At 45.6% G+C, this 21,945-nt stretch overlaps 1 protein-coding gene across 1 annotated transcript; it reads left to right on the top strand.

Moving 5' to 3' along the window:
- The first annotated feature begins 15,597 nt into the window (after window positions 1-15,597).
- On the top strand, window positions 15,598-16,392 carry LOC139779751 (uncharacterized). The gene has a single exon (XM_071718230.1). It carries the CDS (start codon window positions 15,598-15,600, stop codon window positions 16,390-16,392), a length of 795 nt encoding a protein of 264 aa, XP_071574331.1.
- The last annotated feature ends 5,553 nt before the right edge of the window (window positions 16,393-21,945 follow it).

Genomic DNA, 21,945 nt, shown 5'->3' with positions numbered 1-21,945 from the left:
GGGAGGGTGAGGATGGGGAAGGAAGGTGTGAGGGAGGAAAAGGAGGGAGAGGAGAAAGATGAGATAAGCTTAGAAGAAATGAAGAGGGTAATGAGGAAGTTAAAAGATGGAAAGGCAATTGGACGGGATGGGATACCAAGTGAGGTATGGAAGCGCGGGGGGAAGGAGTTGAAGATTTGGGCGTGGAGGTTCATCAACAGGATCTGGAAGGGAAGAGGTTGGCCGGAAAATTGGAAGGAGGGAATAATCGCACCAATTGTAAAAAAAAGGGGAAGGAAAAGGGGTGGAGGAGTATAAAAAGGTGACAATAATGCCGTCGCTGTATAAGGTGTATACAGCAATTTTGGCAGAGAGGTTAAGAGAGGAGCTAGAGGGGAAGGGAATAGTACCGCAAAACCAGACTGGTTTCAGAAGGGGAATGGGAACAATAGATAACATTTATGTATTGAATTACCTGGTGAATAGAAGGTTGGAGAAGAAAGGGGGAAAACTGGTAGCATGTTTTGTGAATCTTAAGGCGGCGTTTGACTCGGTAGATAGAGGGGTATTAATAAAAGCAATGAGAGAAAGAGGAATAAGGGAAGGGCTGGTGAGAACGACGGAGGAGATTCTGAGGGAGACGAAAAGTAGGGTAGGGGTGGGAAACAAAATAAGGGAAGAGTTCTGGACTGGGAGGGGGGGTAAGACAGGGGTGCCCACTGAGTCCGTTACTTTTCAACATAATGTTAGCAGATACGGAGGAGGAAATGGGCAGAGTTAAATGGGGAGGGATAATGCTAGGAGGTAAGAGGATATATACGTTGGCGTATGCCGATGACGTAGTGTTAATTGCAGAGGATGAGGATCAAATGAGGAGTATGCTTGAAAGATTGGAAGGATATCTAGGTAGGAAGAGGTTGGAGCTGAATGTGGAGAAATCTAAAATAATGAGGTTCAAGAAAGGAGGAGGGAAAGACTGTAAGAGAAGATGGAGATGGGAAGGAAAAGAAATAAGAGAAGTAAAGGAATTTCGGTATTTAGGATATGTGTTCCAAAGGAGGGCAGGAGGCGCAGGTAAGGGAAAGGATCAAGAAGGCGGCAGCGGTGATGGGGAAGGTTTGGGGGATAGGGAAGAGAAGATTTGGGAAAGACTGGGGAAAAAGAGTGTGGCTGTTTGATAGACTGGTGTGGACGGTTATGGGGTATGGAGCAGAAATATGGGGATGGAGAGAGAGGGAAGGAATGGAAAGATTGGAGGAAAGGTATATCAGATGGGTCTTGAGAGTAGATGGAAAAACGCCGTGGTACTTAGTTAGGGAGGAGCTCCAAAGGGAGAAACTAAGAGGGAGGGCGGGAATGAGCGCATGGAGATTCGAGAAGAAGTTAGAGGAGGGAAAAGGAAGTGAGCTGGCGAGGTATGTTGGGAGGAGCTGAAGGGAAGGGAGAAGGAAGGGAGAGCAGGATCGAGCTGGGAACGGGAGAGAGAAAGGTTCTTTGAAGAAAGAGGAGTGGGGTTAAAAGAGCTGGAAGGGTTGAAAGAAGAGGGAGACGGGTGGCACCGCAAGCTATTTGGAGGAGATAAGGAGATGCAAAGGAAAGAGAGATGGGAGAAGATCGAGAAATCGGATTATAATAGGTGGTACAAGGTAATAAAGGGAGAGGGTATTCCGGGATATCTGAAGAAGGGGTGGGAGAGAGCAGATGGAGAAGGGTGGCAAGGTTTAGGTTAGGAAGTGAGATGAGGGAGAGCAGGTACTGGGATGGGGAAGAGAGGAAGAAATGTAGGATGTGTGAATATAGGGTAGAAACGTGGGAGCATGTGTGGGAGGAATGTAGAAGGTCGAAATCAGGAGGAGGAAGTTGGCAAGAAGCGGTGGGCTGGGTTTTGGGTGAGGAAGGGGAGGAGAGGAATGGATGATGGAAATAGAAAGGGAAAGAATGGAAGAGAATGGGGAGTCGGAAGAGTAAAGAGAAGGATTAGGGGATGAGAGAAAGGGAGAAGGAAGAGACGGACAAGGGAAAGAGGAGGGAGAGGAAAGTAGAATAAAGGAGAGGAGAGCAATATGCGGAAGGGCTGTAGGTGAAGGCGGAGGAGCTTCCGAGGGATCCGGACGAGGACCAGGAGGAGCCGAGACAGGAAGGATGGAGGCAGATGGACGTAAAACCGGAGGAAACAGAGGAAGACAAACAGAGGGAGGAAGGAAGAGAGAAAGGGAGAGGGAATTTAGGCAAATTGTAAGGTCGCATAAGGCCAGGGCGCGAAGGGGAGTTTTTGTAAGCGGTTTGGGTACGTTCCTCACAAAAACGCCTTGTAAACCCTACGGGGATATACAATAAACTTATCTATGTGTATAATGTATATAATTATAGACATTATATGTAATATAATTATAGACATTATATGTAATATAATTATAGACATTATATGTGTATAATGTCACAAATCACTCACTGTACTCAAAATTACTCAATTAAAAGCAATTTTTAATTGCAGAATAAAAGATTATTTATTTCGCACAATTGAAGATGCGCACTTATTAAAGAGCAAGTAAATAAACGATTACGATAAAATTTGAATAACCTCGTTGATGCTATAGCTGTAGCCACAATGCTTCGAGAAAACGCTTGTCGATGCCAAATTGACGCTCAAACAAACGTTGACGCTCGCATATTTGATGCTATTTCGCCTTCTATCGATGAAGTTGGTCACGTGACCAGTTTTGACGCCTAAATCAAGCGTCGAGCGTCAGCATGAAAAAGCCCCTTATCTTAAAGGGATGCTGGAGTGACGGCCGAACTCCGACGGGATAACGCCATCATCTAAGCGGAACTAAAAACGTCGATAAATAATTATCGACACTTCTAATATCTGTTTCTAATCTCTGTACCGGGCTATCTCAGACATGTGTTGGAAATACACACATGCACACATGCAATGTATCGACGGCCTCGGTAGCATGTGTGTGGGTGCGGCACGCGCACGGATGACTCTCGTGCCGCACGCAAGTGCGTGCCGTGTACGTGTGCGCTGAGAGCACCGCGTATAATCGAGGTCCATTTCTATTATTCCGTAACATTGCATTGGATATTTTTCTATATCAAAAATGATAGGATGTTCCGCCAATATTGATTAACAATAATAAGAGGTTTTATTTCGATTCAATTGGCCATATACAGTTGAACAAAAACGCTACGACGCACAGTGGGGTATTTGGCCGATTTAGGCGGCCAAAAGTCGATTTTCTAAAACTCACTTCACATATTTAAAAAATGCCATTTTGCAACGCTAAATAGTTAGGGAAAAATTGACTACCAATCCCCACCCACTCCGCGCATTCAAGGGGCCAGCAGACCTGTCAAAACTCGATCGTCTTTTTTAGTGCACGTAACTTTTCTCGGCGTTAGCATACTTTCTGCAGTAAATATTTTGTATTCGGGATATAGCTTGAAGTAAATAGCTATGGATTGTGATGAAGTGGGTACGTATGAATATATTTTAACTATTTTTATGAAGATTGTAACTATTTTGACAAAGCGTTTTGAAAAAACGTTTTTTCGTTATTTTCTTACGCCAATGTTAACAAACTCGAGGATATTAGTAGTACTTCCGGGTGTTTCCCGGTAATTTTTTTTACTGTAATAGAAAGGTGAAGGTTTCTATTTCACGATTTCGTAAAGATCAGCCGCAGAATCGCGCAGTTTTCCATGATATAGGTTCATGAACCTCTAAAGAACGGGAAGTCGATTTATCGACTTTTAATGATTCAAGTAAATTTAACGAAATATTACTTACTCTAATAAATGTACTTGGAATAATACTTTGATTTCATTTCTTTTTCATGCTGTTATATTTATTTTTTGTGTTTTTTAAATGATATTACTCTAATAAATATACTTGGAATAATACTTTGATTTCACTTCTTTTTCATGCCATTATATTTATTTTTTTGTGTTTTTTAAGTAAATTTTTTTCAAATGTAATATTTAATTTAATATGCAGCGCGCTCATCATTGCGCGCGCTTTCGCTCGTTTTTATCTATAGAGTGTGAGGCTGATATTTTCTGTGTCGTACGACAAATTTTTTAAGCATCGCTTTTTTACTTTCTCTTTATTGGTAATTTGTATGATAACGCGGGAAACACACTACCACGTCTTGTGGGTGGCAATGCTTTTCACGTGCAACTTCAAGAGAGACGCTACCGTGTCTCTTGATTTGTGACAACTTCATACTTGTGATTTGCGCAGGACCAAAATGTCGCGTAAGTATTACACAACTTTTAAACATATATTTTATAGAAAAATCTTTAATTTTTCACTTATTTCATAATAGTATTATGATAAGTTTAATAAAATATGTTGTGACATATGGAGTAAACTCTGGAAACGTAAAACAAACGGAGATATGTTATATCTAAAGCATACCTGGCGCGTGACGCTACTGTTTCTTTCTTTCTTTCGCACTTTGTTGTTATCTATCATTCAAATGATGCTCAACTCAAAAGATCAAACAATGCGCTGAGTTCTGATTAATACCATATATACGATATAATAATACGAAAATAATCCATATGAGTACAATTTTATTAAACTTTTATTTACAGAATTACACTGTGTACAATAAATCTTAGATCACAAATTACGAATTATGAGTCTTATTTACTTTTGTTAATTTTTTGACCACGTGTTTATTTCTGGTTTAAATTATTCAAATTTTATTTTTTCGTTATTTTAGGGCCATCGAACGTCAAAGTAATGACTCGAAGAAAGTTGTTTAACATGATGCAGCAGCAAAATTTACCGAACATTAACGAAAAATTGGTATTTGTAGAAAATTACCTATTAGCCTATGAAAATTACTCAGACGAACAAAAAAAGGAAATAAAGCATACATTTTCACATTTTAAGTCTGAAGTGAAACGAAGATGGACCACAGCACACAAGATAGAAGATATATTTATGAAAAAAAATAGTGATTGGCTCGAAGGGACATTCGCGATTCTTGAAGTAGTGAATCGATCAGGACGGCCAACGAAGACATTTAAAGAATTGAGTGAGAGGAGTAAAAAAAGAAAAACAGAAAATTTACGTAATTCTATAGATACGGAAGTACTGACTTATGCTGCCCAGGTGAAATTAGAAGCTACAGGAAAGAGAGTTGCTTCCAAAATACTCAAAGAAATTACCTGTTCTCCAAAGCGGGCAAGAAAATACAAGAGAGGATACTCTATTACTCTGCAGGAAGACAAAGCACAATTAACGACATTACGTGCATTGGCCATGTTTGTTGAAGCTGGTCTTTCCCGAAGACAATACGAAATAATAAGGAGCACTAATAAAAAGTTATATCCTTGCTACAAAATGCTACAAAAGGCAAAAATAAATTGCTACCCGGATAAGGAGTCATATCATGTTACTGATACTTGTGCTGAAATAAATTTACAAAATTTATTGGACCATACGGTTACACGATTGTTGACGCATTTAGAAAGAGTTATACAAACTTTAAGTGAAGAAGAAGGTAACGCATTGGTGTTGATGTGCAAGTGGGGTTGTGACGGATCACAACTAACTCAATATAAGCAGAAATTTTAGAATGATTCTAATTCCGATGCAAACATTTTTCAGAGTTCTTTTGTACCACTTCAACTAATTTGTAGCACACATAACAAAAAGTTGATCTGGCAGAATCCAACTCCTTCTTCGCCACGTTATTGTCGCCCCATTAGAATAAGATTTGTCAAAGAATCTACTGACATAACAAACGATAGTAGATAGTTAGGCGGAGCGCGTGCCCCGAGGGCTTCGTGCCCCGGCGGTCACTGTGTTCTAGAGCCAAGCGTGTCAGAGTGGCGTGAGGCCTCGCGGCCGATCGCCGTTAATACTCCCGCGTGATCCGATTCGAGGACACTGCCAGGCGGGGAGTTTGACTGGGGCGGTACATCTGTCAAAGAATAACGCAGCAGACATAACGAAGAAATTCACTATATACAAAATTCAATAAATTCGTTACAAGACACGAAAGTGACATTAGCAGATAAATTTTTTTCTGTAAAACACACAATGATGCTCACCATGGTTGACGCTAAGGTGTGTAACGCTGCCACTCAAACAACTTCTACGATGAGATGTTACATTTGTGATGCAACATCTAAAGACTTTAATAATTTATCAATCAAGAAAGACGTTAAACCAGAGACACTTAAATTTGGGTTATCGATTTTGCACGCCAGGATCCGTATATTTGAAAGTTTATTGCATCTGTCCTATAAACTGCCTGTTAAGAAATGGCAGTTAAGATCAGAAAATGAAAAAGCCATTGCCAAACAGAGAAATTTAAAAATCCAACAAGATTTTAGAAATAAAATGGGTTTGATTGTAGATGTACCTAAGCCCGGATTTGGCAATACCAATGATGGTAACACTAGTCGAAGATTTTTTGTAAGCCCAGATTTATCAGCTGAAATAACAGGCATTGATTTCAATCTAATATATCGTTTCAAAGTGATACTGGAAACCATATCAAGTGGACATAAAATTCACGTCGAAAAATTTTCAGAATATACCATGGAAACTGCAGAACTGTATGTCCAGTTATATCCGTGGCATCCGATGACGCCTACAATGCACAAGATCCTAGTTCACGGTCCCATTGTAATAGAGAACGCCTTACTGCCTCTAGGTCAGCTCTCCGAAGAGGCCGCTGAAGCACGAAACAAACATTTTCGTCTATGCCGTCAAAACTATGCAAGGAAGTTCTCCAGGATAGCGTGCAACCTAGACGTGCTTAACAGACTACTGTTAAGTTCAGATCCTCTTTTAACCGGTATGAGGCCACTACCTAGAAAAAAAACGAAGCCTTTCTTAACGGAAACTTTGAAGATGCTACTTTCAGCTGAACCTACAAATCTGGACCCAGATACGGCTGAATCTGAAGACGAAGAATTTTTAGAGGAAGCGGAAATATCGTCTGATGAAGAATCGTGGCTCTCATCATCCAGCTGATCTTATTTTATGTATTTTTAACTTAAACTTAGGTTTGGATTAAAAGGAATAATTAAATAGTTGAAAAATGTAAAAACCATATTTTTTTCATAAAAAAATATTTCCTACCGCTTAAAATACAATGAATTAGTAAGACAGCACGTTTAGACCCACTTAAACTACAAAACTAATTTTGGCCGCCTAAATCGGTCAAATACCCCACTGTGCGACGTTTCGATCCTTGGTTCGGATCCTTATCAAGCAATCTACAATTTGGTTAACAGACATAGTTAAAGTCATATTTTAAAATAACCGAACAACGATAAAAGCTGTGTAATACCCACTATTATATAAGAACCATCACTTTCACAATAAACTCATGAAGATTTTTGCCGAAAAAATCATAAGTAGAAGAGGTCAAGAACCTCTTCTAAGCTAGCAGGACCAAATCGGCAGAATCAAACCGGACCTATCAGAATATTTAGTACCCATTTTGTACTAATTTGTACCACTAATAACAATTTTGTACCCCGTGCCATTTCGGAGAAAATCGTGGCGCTGCTACCTTAGCATTAAGCTAGAAAGACCACAAGAAAAAAAAAGAAAAAAAGAAAATTAAATACAGAAATTTGAAGGACTGAATTTGTACTAATTTGTACCATACAAATAAACTTAATATATTCATCCCTTCTGCTTCAAACAGCCCCTAATAGAACTCAGTCTTATTAGTCTCAAGAGTAAAGTACTCTTTCTTATCAGCAGAATCAATCACTACTCGTAGAATCGACTCAGGATAATTTGTACCGCGAAAATATGAAGTTTCAGATTTTGTACCCCAGCCGTTTGATGGAATGTTCTAGCACTTCCGCTCAGCACTGGCAACGGCGAAAAGCTGTAAGGCGATTCCGCTCAGCACTCGGCAATGGCGTGAATGTTCAATTGTTTCCGCACAGCGTTCGGCAATGGCGAAAGCTGTAAGGTAGTCTTAATGTTAAAATGTTCCCCGCACAGCACTCGGCGACGGCGAGAATTCCGCACAGCACGTAGCAACGGCGAAAGTTCTGAACTGTAGGGTAATCGTGATGTTAAAATGTTCCCCGCACAGCACTCGGCAACGGCGAGAATTCCGCACAGCGTTAGCAACGGCGAGAATTCCGCACAGCACACGGCAACGACGGTAGAATGTTCGAACACCGATTATGCATTGTAGCGTAATGTCCGCGGTACCGGGCACGCAAGTTAACGAACCGGTAACCGGGTGACGATCGTAGGATAATTCCCACGGATTCAGGAACACGCTCGTGATCCCACGATGAGGAAACCAAAACGCGAACCTGCGTAGAAAACTCTCGAGGCGGGTTCACTTCCACTGTAAAGTAGCCCGTCGCGTACTCGAGACGAATCCGAAGCGTATTCGAGTCGTATCCCACTTCTGAGCTGTAAGGTAACGCCCGGTCCGTGGCAGGGACAAGGACGGCGATTCAGGATGGATAGTGAGGGTGAAGAAAGGGTAAAACTCGATGAAACGCGTAACGGATCTTTATTCTTAATATACACGCGGGGTACGTCCGCGTGGCTCGGTCGCCAGACAACGACTCTCTCGAGTCCCGGTTTGAACAGGGTGTGTCTACCGCGCGCGCCTCTCACAACCAATCACGGCGCGCTTACTACAGCCAATCATCGCGCGCTATAACAATCAATCACCGCTCGTGGGGTCGCTAGGCGCGAAGTGTATATGCACGAGCGCCTCGGTGGCGTTGCGCATGCTCGCATAGGTGAACGCGGGAAATTCAAACACGGCCTATGACCCTAGTCGACGTTTACAATACAATAGGTTGTAAAATAAAATGTAAATACAACTGTATATATTATCGCATCAACAGACTTCAGGAAATTGCTATAACTAAAATTCTTTTAGTTGAATCTATTTCGCAAACGGTGTCTAATTATCTAAATAATGAGTTCAGTGTACTTATTATCAGTTAGATTTGACCCTCCAAGTAGTAAAATTACTAGAATTCTGGTAGTTTAAAGAACACATATACATTGTACAAATAACTATGTTTGAGTTCTGTTAATCTTTTACTGTTGACTAGATTTTACAGTACAAATAACTACGTCACATTGTTGAACTAATTCGACTTTTAATCAATTTGACTCGATACCAGTTTGTGCAACTAAATTCTCGCAACCCTAACACTTAATTCTCGTTACTCAATTTTTTTTCAGTGTAGTGAAACTGGGTATCATTTTGCATATATAAACTGTAGTATTTTTGTTTAAGCAAATATTGTCGTCAGGTGACAGCTGTATATGCCCAAATTTTTAATTTTCTTTGTTTTTTATTTGAAATCGTGTGTCGGGCACTAGATTTTTGTGCGTATTTTAATTCTGTAAAAGAGTTTTGGAATTCCGTAAAGCCAATTCAAAGATTTCTTCTAATAAAAAAATGTCGGTAATTGCTGCCACTATAGGATCCTCTTAAGAAAAAAAGTTTACCTTGAAATCGATGACACCTCCACCTAGACAAGACCTATATCTATAATAATATATCCTCCGCAAAATAGAGTAAGTTCTATTTCGAACATTTTTTTGAACAACAAATAGTTCGGGAGATAATTGTGTAGAAAAATTAAAATAGAACACCCTGAGTTGCGTTTATCATTTATAATCGTCAAGTTATAATAAAAATTACATTCATATATTATTTTCACTACGCTTTTAAATGAATAGTGTCATTTTACGGCACCTTAGCTTACAGTAAATTTGCTCGAATTTATTTATTCATTAAAGACCAAACAACAGTAGTTTTTAAGCTTTGATTCGCGTAGAGTATTAATGTAAATATTATTACAAATGTAATAATACAGTTTTATATCAGAACTGCTCATTTTGACTCGCTTATCGGTAACTTTTCGAATTATGATTTATTGCCCTTAAAAATACGTTGATTTAAGGACTTACACTCAAAAGATACTTATTTTTACGAATTATTTTATGAAAACTATTAATGTTATTATTAGTTTTTTAATAAATATTATTAATGCTATTTCAACAGGGTTTTCACTAGGTTTTTATACATACTTTAGTGAATGTTAGGGGAGAGCGGGGCTAGTTGGTACGCTTTTTTAATGATTTTTTTTACATGTAACTAATAAACGGAATACAAGCTACAAAAGAATTTTTCAATAGCCGCATGCTTATACAACTTAAAATAATTTTTTTAACTGAATAGTACAATTAATTTTGTTGCATTAATGAAAACTATAAGGCGACTACATTTGTAACAACTAGCCTCATATATGGGGTAAGTTGTTACAGTACTGGATTAAGTTGTAAAAGATCTAGTTTTCAAAGTATAATTTAATAAGTTAAAAGTTCAAATTAAATAACAACGTTTAAACAATAAAGTCTGGTATTACATAGTACAGCATAATGATTACGACGGCGTTTAATAATTTTGACTAAAACTATAAATAACAGTAATAAATACAGGGTTTTTTATTCATTATATATTCGAGTGTATATATATATATATATATATATATATATATATATATATAAATAAGGTAAACATTAACAAAAGGGGACCCAGCTCCTATGACCTTGACCTCGACATATATTATAGAGGTTACCCTCCTGAGTAACCTTCAGAAGGTTTTAGCCGTCATCGTCTTTTATTAAAAAGTTATTAACAAATATAACTGAAAAATATAACAGTTTATTTCAGTACTAAGGGAAGTAATTTACTGATATCCCGGGAAAAAAGGATTGGATCTGACCATATAAAATTATAACTCAGCACATCAGTAGTATGGTAACAGGCACTTCTGGCTCAAGCCGGTCGCGGGGGGTGAGGGGCGCGGGGAATCGGGGTGAGGGGGGGAGTGCGCCTGACCAATCACCGTCTTGCCTTTCCGTTCTCACAAGTAGTACGGAAAGGTCGGTTGGTGATTGGTCAGGCGCACTCCCCCCTCACCCGATTCCCCGCGCCCCTCACCACCCCACGACCGGCCTGAGGCTAGAAGTATTACCGACCGCGCGCGGAAATCGCGCGTCCTCCCGCGTCGGTCGTCGCGCGCTAACTGATTCTCGTGTTCACCCGATTCGTACGTTTCATGATTATTTTTCAGCGCGCGTTCGAACTCGTTCGAGGTCGCTCTCGTCATTTCCTCCTTTTATTTTTTTTCGGAGGATGCGGCGAGCGGTTGTCGTTCTTCCGGGGAAAGAGCGTCTACTCTCTTCGTTCACCCGATTCGTACGTTTCGCGATTATTTTTCAACGCGCGTTTGAACTTGTTCGAGGTCGCTCTCGTCATTTCCTCCATTTATTCTTTTCGAAGGATGCGGCGAGCGGTTGTCGTTTTTCCGGGAAAGAGTGTATCCTGTAGATACATCCTCCGTTTGAGATAACGAACGAGTATAAATTGAACAGGCGCGCGACAGCGCGGCAAACGGTGACGCGGACGGACAAATGTATCGAGAGAGCGAGTGATGCGAACGGATCGGAATAAGTTTCTGTTATTATTTTTTAAACGAGGTATGAGCGACGAGTACGTAGAACTTTGCAAACCGGCGTGCGCGAAAATCAGCGACCCGTTCGCGAGGAAGTGTTGCGGATCGGATTTGTGAAGAGTAAACGTAACGAGATATCTGATCGATCGCGAAATTGGAATTCCCGATCGTCGATCGAACCGGAGGTCTCTTCAATACCAAATATTTTGGAGAAGAGTGGTGGAGAATGGAATCTGTTACTATTGACTGAGACGCGTTAGCGGCGCTATTGCAGCATTATCTAGAGAGAGTGGTGCGACGTAAAGCGCACCGGGAATGGAATAAATTACTGTTGTTTTTTTAATTTTTTAACGTGGTATGAGCAACGAGTACGTAGAACTTTGCAAACCGGTGTTCAATTCTAAAATCGGAAAACCGATCGTGAAAGTTAGCGAACCGTTCAGGAGGAATAAGGATCCGCGGCGCGTCGACGTAACGAGATATCTGATCCGTCGCGAAATCGGAATCGTCGATCGCCGATCGCACCGTACGTATCTCTATAACGAGATACTTGATGAAAGAATATACATATATACGCGACAATGTCGGGGATGTAGTTGGTGTTAATTTCGACGCGTTAGCGGAGCTGATGTAGCATTAGCAATGCGTACTCGCGAATGAACGATCGCCGTTATTACTCGTCCGAGGAATCGGACGGCGAATTGCGCTGTTACGAGTCCGTGCCCAAGTTTTCGTCCGATTCGGACGACGAATCGGCGAGAGTCGACGCGTCGTTGCCGTCAAACGTAAGCGCGTCGGTGGTGAAGGAGGACGCGCGATGGAATCTGGCGACTCATCATCTGCGAAGGGAGACCGGGGCGCGAACTGCGCGCGAGCGAGCGTGGATAGAGACGACAATGGCAAACTCCGTTAGGGCGAACGATTATATGCGTTGCCTGCCGCTCGAGTATTATCTTTACTATCAGACGGTGGATGGAGGAGAGAAGATACGTAGGATTCAGACCTACAAGTCTCGTCGTCTTTTCGAACGAGTGAAATTCAGTGTTCCCGAGGGTGGAAGGCCCTTCTGGATGGGATGTGAGAAGAGTGCGACGAGTTGCTCGCCGCGGACGTCCGCGACGCGGACGGGTACCGCGCGTGGGGACGACAATGCGACGAGTGTCTCCGGCTCTTGCGGGAGAGGTGTCGAGTCAAGCAATCTGGGGGGCGAGGAAACACGGGAGCCGTGAACGCTCTGGTGGCTCGAATAGCGCGATTGGAAGGTTCGAGGGAGGATCTGCGCCGACGATTCGAACGCGTCGTAGGTGCCGGTTTGGACGGTGGGGGCGGCGGTAGCAGCAGCGGCGTTAGCAGAGGATTTTCGTGGGTCGAGATCGATACGGCGTTCCGAAATCGCGTACTCACCGGCGCTGTGACGAATTCTACGTACATCGAACCAGCGCGATTTCTCGAGGATGCGAAGGGCACCGTGCTCGAAAAAGTGCAGAATAATTTGACCAGATACTCGTGTCTGAAGGTCAATGTCATATTCAATGGAGAATTCGTAGCGGATGTTAAGACCGATGTGAAGAGTATCTCTACGCGGAACGAACAACTCCTCCTAGGGTCCGATCTGGGCGAGTGGTACGACAGGCACGTGCGCAACGCGATTCTAGCGGCGTTGGACGAATTTCAGGAACGCGACAGCGGATGGGCGTTGTCGCGAATACTGAACCTAACGGTGAACGTTAACAAGTGCAATCCCATGCGCGTGGGATGTTGGATGGAGATACCGCGAGGTATAAGACTTAAACAAGCGGTGGTCAACGTGCGGTCGAAGAACGACACGTGTTTCGCGCGTGCGGTGGTCGCTGCTCTGTATCCCGTCGAGCGGAACGCGGACCGATGCGGCTTGTATCCCGATTACGCGACGGTGCTGAATCTCGACGGGATCAATCTTCCCATAAATCTGAAAAAGATCGGAAAGTTCGAACGTCAGAACGACGTATCGATCAATGTATTTACAACTCGGGAAAAAATTGAAAAAAAAACTAGTTCGGACGGGGCGCCGATGACAACGCGATCGTGCCTCTGCGGTTGACCGACGATAAGAGGCATAGACACGTAAATCTTTTGTATCTGCGCGATACGCTACGCGGCGTCAACAGGGGCCATTTCGCCTGGATAAAGAATCTGTCGCGATTAGTGAATTCGCAATTGACCGCGAAACGATGTGCGAAGCACGTTTGCGATCGGTAAGTAAATAAAACCTGAGGAATAAGGAAACGACAAGGTATTATTTTTTATATATACTAAACACATAGTAATTACACGCACGTTACTTCGCAGATGTCTACACTATTTCTATACGCGCGAAAAGTTGGCCGCTCACAGCGTCGACTGCGGCCGAATGAACGACTGCGCCATCGTTCTTCCGAACGAGGACGATAAGTGGCTGTCGTTCGACAATCACGACAGAAAGGAGCGACTTCCCTTCGTGGTGTACGCGGAGCTGGAGTGTCTTCTCGAACAACGGGAGAGGGGGAATGTCGAAGGGGGCGCGAGAACGGAAAGATACGCTTATCAGCGTCACGTACCGTTCAGCCTGGGCTACTATCTGTGTTGCACCTACGACGATACCGTATCTGCGTACAAATATCGTCGCGGCGAGGATTGCGTTTCGTGGTTCGTGAACGAGCTTCGCGTTCTCGCACATCGCGTTAAGACTAAATTATCCACTAATATATCGATGGTAGAACTTACGGAGAACGAGAAACGCGAGTTTTGGCTCGCGACGCATTGTCACGTGTGTGGAAAAACGTTCCAACCGGAGGACAAGCGCGTGCGAGATCACTGTCATCTAACCGGACGCTACAGAGGTCCGGCGCATTCTCGTTGCAATCTGAATTATAGAAACGTGTACGTGATTCCAGTGTTCTTTCACAATCTGTCGGGTTACGACGCGCACTTTATCGTTGAGAAAATCGCGAACGATTTCGAGGGTGGAGTCGAGCTCCTGCCGCTTACAAAGGAAAGCTATATATCGTTCGCGAAGACCGTTAAGGAGACGCAGACGGACGGGAGATGGGATCGGTACGTGAAGCTTCGATTCGTGGACTCGTACAAATTTTTAGCCGCGAGTATCGAAACTCTGGCTTCCTATTTGGACAAGGATAAGCTGAGAATAACGCGTTCGGAGTACGCGAATTTGAGCACGGAGGATCTCGATCTGCTCACTCGCAAGGGAGTGTTTCCGTACGAGTACGTCGACAGCGTGGACAAACTGCGGGAGACCGAACTTCCGCCGCGCGAGGTCTTTTACAGCTCCCTGACCGACGAAACCGCGAGCGAGAGCGACTACGAGCACGCGACGAGGGTCTGGCGACGTTTTCGCGTGCGAGATCTCGGCGAGTACAGCGATCTGTATCTCAAGACCGACGTGCTTCTTCTGGCGGATATCTTTGAAAATTTTCGAGACACGTGTGTGGCGAGTTACGGGCTGGATCCCGCGCATTATTATACGTTGCCGGGGTACACGTGGGACGCCATGCTGAGGTACACCGGCGTGCGTTTCGAACTGCTCACCGACATCGACATGGTGCTGTTCGTGGAACGCGGAATACGCGGCGGCCTCAGTCAATGTTCGCTCAGGTACGCGCGAGCTAACAACAGACACGTACCGACGTACGACTCGTCCCAGCCCACTACGTATCTCATGTATTACGACGTGAACAATCTGTACGGCTGGGCTATGAGCGAATCGCTGCCGTACGCGAATTTCCAGTGGCTCGACGACCCTGAGAATTTCGACGTGACGACCGTGCCGGCGGACAGCGATATCGGTTACATTCTGGAGGTGGATCTCGAGTATCCGCCGAACCTGCACGACGTCCACGCGGACCTGCCGTTGTGCCCGACGCGTGATAAACCGCCCGGTAAGCGGCAGGAGAAACTGCTCGCTACTCTCTACGACAAATCGCGCTACGTGAGCACTATCGAAACCTGCAGCAATATCTGCGACTCGGTTTGCGTCTGACGCGCGTTCGTCGCGTTCTGCGATTCACCCAGTCACCGTGGCTTCGCGGCTACATCGAGCTGAACACTACGCTTAGGACGCGCGCGAGCAACGAGTTCGAACGGAATATGTACAAACTGATGAACAATGCCGTCTTCGGCAAGACGATGGAGAACGTGCGCGATCACGTGGATGTGCGTCTCGTGACGCGATGGGACGGGAGATATGGCGCGGAGGCGATGATCGCTAAGCCGAACTTTCACAGTAGAAGCGTCTTCTCGGAGAATCTCGTCGCGATCGAGCTGCGAAGGCTCGAGGTAAAATTCAACAAGCCGGTCTACGTGGGCATGTGTATTCTCGAGATATCCAAGACGCGTCTCTACGAGTTTCACTACGACTACATGGTGCCGCTCTATCGCGACCGGTGTCGAATTGCTTACACGGATACCGATAGTCTGATCTATTCGTTGGAGTGCGAAGACGCGTACGATCGTATGAGACGCGACATAGACAGATTCGACACGAGCGATTACACGGAGAATAACGCGCACGGTATGCCGCGCGTCAACAGGAAGGTGCCCGGTTTGATGAAGGACAAGAACAATGGCGCGATCATGACGGAGTTCGTGGGCCTCAGAGCGAAGATGTACACTTACAAGGTACTCGGACGCGACGACACCAAGAGAATAAAGGGCGTTAAAAGAAACGTAGTCGCGAAGAGGATCACGTTCGAGGATTACGTGGCGTGCCTGCGGAACGCGCGCGAGCTGAAGACGCGCCAGTCGTGCATACGCTCGACGTTGCACGAGGTTTACACCGTGTCGGAGCAAAAACTAGCTCTCAGTCCGCACGACGACAAGCGATACGTGACGTTGAACAGCGAGGAAACGCTTCCGTGGGGACATTACGGAATACCGTTGTAAAAAAAGAAACAATATCATAGGCTTCCTAAAATTGTTTTATCGTAAAGTCAATAGCACGTAAGAAACAAACCAATGAATGTGTAAACTTTTATTAATAAAGTACACGTTGCGTGTGTCTACGAATGTCTAACTATTTTTTGTTACAATACAGATCCCTTATCTATCCACGAATTGTGCGAACTGTCCATTCCTAGCCACTTCACGTACGCTCGATTGCCCCGCTTACGCAGGACTTTTACCACGAGATAGACGTCGGGATCGGAGACGCGTAGCAACTCGTGTTCGTAGAATCCTCCGGCTATCGCTTCTCCGCGAATGTCTTTCAACAGATATGTAACGGGATTGGTCCTTTGTACTTTAGCTATGCGAAAGATTTCGGTGGTCCAATTGGGAGTGTAGCCCTTTTCGAAGATCGTTTTGAATTTGCTCACGCGCACCGGATCGTCGACTCGAAATCTCGCCGGTGCGGCGATCTTTGCGCGACTGTACACCGTGCGCAGCAGTTTTTCGGCAACGGTGGGCGTCACGTCCGTCGGACGCATTCCGATCGTTCTGTGTCTGCGACGATTGTAATTCGACAAGAGGCGCGGCAGCGAGTCTATCCATCTGTACGATGCCTGGAGCGTGAAGAGCTTCCACATGTCGTTTTTCAACGTGCGATTGAATCTCTCCACCACCGACGCTTTCATCACCGAATACGTGGAGTAGTGATTCACCTTGTGGGCGTCGAAGATTTTGCGCGCGTCGGCGTTGTAGAATTCCTTTCCTTTGTCCGTTTGCAGATTCCTAGGGTATCGCGCGTCCTCGCAAAAGATCTTTCGGAGAGCCGTCGCGACCTCCTTTCCGCTCTTAGTCTTGAGCGGGATCGCCCAGGCGTAGGGGAGACCGGGGCTAAAAGGTCAACGGGGTTGAAGATTCAAATCAAATATCTCGGAACCTGTATATTGTGTGAACTCGCTATTAACATTGTAAACGCTGCTTATGGTACCCATGTGACCAACGGAGTTTCGGCAGGTTACCTGCCGTATTATGATTTTTACGAGGGCAAACGTGTTTTCGGAAGGTGAAAGTTACATTTTCTGCGCGTGGAAATTTTGTAATATCTGCAATAATATTTGCTCTCCAAATCTCGAGGTACGTGATTATAAAGAGTAATACATGCTGAACACGAATCCAGTGTAGTTTTTTCATTATCGTTGATGTCTAATATTTCGTGGGCGATCAAACCTGAAACTTGTGTTTGGGGCTAATCGGTCAGTAAGCAGTCCAGATGCATTTCCAAGGCATTTCCAGGCTCATTGCATATGGAATATGGATGAGACGGGAATTACAACCGTTCAGACACCGAATAGAGTCATCGGACGTCGAGGAGTGAAACAAGTCGGGCGAGTGACTTCTGCGGAAAGAGGAACCCTCGTAACTATTTTTTAATAATGTTTCGCATAAAAATTTTAAATAAATTTTTATATTTTTCTCTTAAAAAACAATTATTAAAATGTATCCTATCATTTTTCAGGATTAGATGTACGTATATGTATTGAAAATGCAGTGTGACGTTTAAACCCCGGCATTTTTGAGATTTCAATTTTTCCACCGTTGTCGTTTTTGCTCTATACCGGTTAAACAAAGCGACGTAGACAAAAATTTCCTATATAAATTTTGTAGCTAAAGGTTCACTCTTTACAGTGGTATACCACATTTAACTAAAATTATTTATTTTGTTGTTAAAAATCGGCACCGAAAAAAAACTGACCTTTTAGCCCCGGTCTCCCCTACTTGCTCAACACATCGATGACTGTCAGAATGTAATTGTGACCCGCGTTTTCGCGCGAATATGGACGCATCTCGACCACGTCGGCCTGCTACAGGTCGTCGTAGCCGCGCACCACGACGCGGCGGCGAGAAAAGTTTTTTCGCGCCGGCGCGTGCAATTTTTCCACGAGTCTACGTTTTTCCACACGCTCATTCTCCTTAAGAATTTTTAAAACAGTCTTAATTGCGATGATTTCAACCTCGTGCTTATCCAGTATTTTTCACAGTTTCGAAATGGTCTTTAAATTCTTTTATCGCTTCTCTCAAAGCTGTCTTTCTGTGCTCCGCGATCGCTCCCTCGACGAAGCTTCTATTCGTTGCGTCGGTGCCTATCTCCGGCGCGGCTACTCCTCGTATCTTGCGTTCCCTCGCGTCGTAAAAGCCCTGATTCAAGCGGAGCGCGTCGTTCTTCAGAGTCGCGATTCCACCTCTCAATTCTTCGATCGCGCTGTTCTTCTTGATCTCTTCGATTACGACGCTCTTGAGCCGTTCGATCGCGCCAACTACGTAGGTCTTGTTCGCCGCGTCGGTGCCGATTTCCGGCGCGGCTACGCGCCGTATCTTGTGCTGATCCGCTTCATAAAAGTTAAAATGAATGAGAAGCGCTGCGTTCCTCACCGACGCTATCTCATTTCTCAAATTTCTTTTCGCGTTGTTCTCCACCGCCGCTATCTTGCCTTTCAATTCTTCGGTCGCGCTTTTCTTCGATCGTTCGATCGCGCCCTCGACGTAACTCCTGTTCGTCGCGTCGGTGTCGATTTCCGGCGCGGCTACTCTTCGTATCTTGCGCTCCTTCGCGTCGTAGGAATCCTCGCTTATAAAGAGCGCGTTGTTGCGCGTGTAATTACGCAGGGATTCGATCGACGAGCGTAATCTCACCGTGGACGCACCGTTGATTCCGTCACCGTTGCCCCGATTTGTCAGAGACATACCGAATTTGTTCACGGACATCGCGCTGACGGGCGCGCGATTCGTACTGCCGTCGCGATCGACGCGACCGATCAATTTATAACGAAACCAGCCTCGCGAAGTTCCTCGATTATCGACAGGATTTCGTTGTTGTGAGCGTCGTTGCCGGCCCGACGAGAGGCGTCTAGCAGTCGAAGTCGATCGACCAGCTCGTTGGGATCGTCCCAGTGAACGTAATCGATCGCGTTGTCGGTCAGTCGCATGTTCGACGGCAGTCCGGCACCCTTCGTGGTTCTAACTTTGCTAGACGGGTGTACGAGCGGCGCTATTATTTTCGTGTACTTTTGTCCCCTGTTACCCTTGACAGGCATGTTGGCGCTGCGATCGCGTTTGTGAGCGCTGGTGGCGAAAAGTATACTCCTGTACGTTCGTTTGTCCTTGTCCGTGTAGACGCGAGCGTCGGGAGTTCGCATGAAGATCAATTCGTACAGACCACGCGTGCCCTTGTACCGTACACCGCCGATGATTACGGAATCATCCGCGGCCACGTCAAACCGCTTGTCACCCAACATCGTGTATTTCTCACCGAGATACACTCCATAGACGTGGTCGATCTGCTTTTTTTTGTCGCCGCTCAGAAGAGCGCCCACGTATTCCCGCCCTAACGGTCCTAGTTGGCTATCCAGAGCGTCGCGACCTTCCACCGTACTCAAAGATTCCCTGACGGACGTCTCTAGCGCGGGAGGTGGAGTCGTCGTCTCCGAGACGATCTCACGTTCTCTGGGTAAAAACCGGACCGGATCGGTGTGGATCGGCGTAGAGCTCGTCATAGTCGTCGTGGGAGCCGAACTCAACCGTGCTGGACGCAACTCTCTTTTTTCCGCGGTCGTCGTCGTCCTGATTGGTGTGAATACGTCGTCGTCCTCCCCGTAATCGCGCTCCAGGTCGGCGCCAGCATCGTCGTCGTCGTCGTTCTCGCTGTCCTTCTTCGCTCTCTTCGTCGCTTTCATTTTTCTCGCGAACGTAAAGTTACCACCGTCGTCGTCGTCGTCAATTTTGTCCAACCCTTTACTCTTACGTTCCATGTCATCGGCGAGCCGTTTCAGAGGTTTGACGATAGGCTCGTACCTCTTTTTCAAAGCGATCTCACTCTCCATTTTTCTAGCCCTGAGAGCGGCGTATTTTCTGCGAATTGATGCGCGCGTTTTGGCTATCTCTCGCGCGGTCCTCTCTCCCGCGATCGCGCTCATACTCGCGTCGTTCGACGAGGCGCACTGATCGGCTCTACAGCACGGCGAAGTCGTGGAACCCCCGTCTGTACCGTCCGCCTCGCAACGCGCTGTCCTTGTTTATCACGGCAAAACCGTAGGTGCGTCGCCAACACTCGCGACAGAAGGCGCGAAACTCGTCGTACGACATATCGATGTTCACGTGATCGTCGTACACGTGTCGCAGATTGGTGCCGTCCTGCCTAAACAGGATCAACAGATTTGCGTTATCGCGCACGAGATGTTTCGGTATTTTAGCGTACGTCTGACAGAGATAGAAGCAATCGATATTCGAATGTCGACCCATAGAAAAGTACTCTCTCATTCGGTCCTGCTTATCGCAGGCCACGTCGTCGAAGACGAAGACCGAGTCGGGAAGCGCCTCGTCGGGCGGAACGACGTCGCGATTGTCGGAAAATGCGCGATAGCTGATCTCGTCCATAGGCTCGAACAATCGTTCGAGGTATCGATACTTCGGTTGTTGCAGAGATTTCGAGTACACGTATACGTTCTCGAAACGAAGACCGTGCGGTTGTTCCAACAGACTCAGCAGAACGTTCGTCTTACCACAATTCAAGGGACCGCAAATGATGCAGCGTACGACGTTCGGCAGGAGAGGACCGTGCCTGCGCGATTCTCCGTTTCCTCTCTCGCTCGCGCCTAACCTCGCCAGCGTTTTGCGATCCAGATTCGAGACTCCTATCGTCACCGACTGTCGCACGAATCGCATTTTGCCCTCTCTCTCGGTCTTTTCCGCGAGCGCGCGCTAGCTCGATTCGTTCACGATGAACTCCTCGATCGCCGGAAAGGGTGAGGGAAGCGCGGACGTCGTTTCGTTTCGTCGCACGTGCGCAAACGCCTCGCGCGCGGGCATAAATAGCGCGAGCGTGTCGTCGTATCCGTATAAAAATTAATCTAAAAGCAACGATTCGTTCGCGCGCATCGGTGATCGAGATGTTTCCCATACTCACGGAGAGGCACGATATTCTTAATCTAACGGCCGAGGATCTGGAATTCGTTCCGAAGATCGTTCTGTTGCGCAATTTTGAGAAATACGTGCACCTGCTGTGAGACCATTTGCCGGAACATATAAAAAAGGATCCCGAGACGCAGAGATATCGCCCGTGTATAGAACATTACAATCGTCCGTGGCAGCAAACGCACATAGACGGTCCACCGCCGCTCATCAAAGACTGCTACGTGTGCAATAGCGCGCTCGCTCTGAACGGTGAGTCATCAACTTCCCGTTCGAAGTAAGAAGAAATAAATCCTCCCACAACCGCGACCGAATGCGCGGCGCCGGTCTACTCAATCGCGCGATAAACGCTCTTCCCTTCGAGCTGCACATACCCGGCTATCAATTTTGTGGACCCGGTACGCGTCTAGCGAAAAGACTAGCGCACGGTGAGGAAGGCATCAATCCATTGGACGCGGCGTGTCGAGAGCACGACGTCGCGTATTCGCGAAGCGGCGAGCTCGCCGAGCGACACGTCGCCGATCGACAGCTCGCCGAGAGGGCGCGCGAGCGCGTCACCGCGAAGGATTCCACGGCTGGTGAGAGACT

Source organism: Temnothorax nylanderi, unplaced genomic scaffold, assembly GCF_030848795.1.
Source record: "Temnothorax nylanderi isolate EJ_2023f unplaced genomic scaffold, tnyl_v1.0 TNYL_tig0240_pilon, whole genome shotgun sequence".
In the NCBI taxonomy this organism is placed as follows: Eukaryota; Metazoa; Arthropoda; class Insecta; order Hymenoptera; family Formicidae; genus Temnothorax; species Temnothorax nylanderi.
The sequence above is the reverse complement of the archived record's forward strand: the minus strand, read 5'-3'. Positions and strand labels throughout refer to the sequence as shown.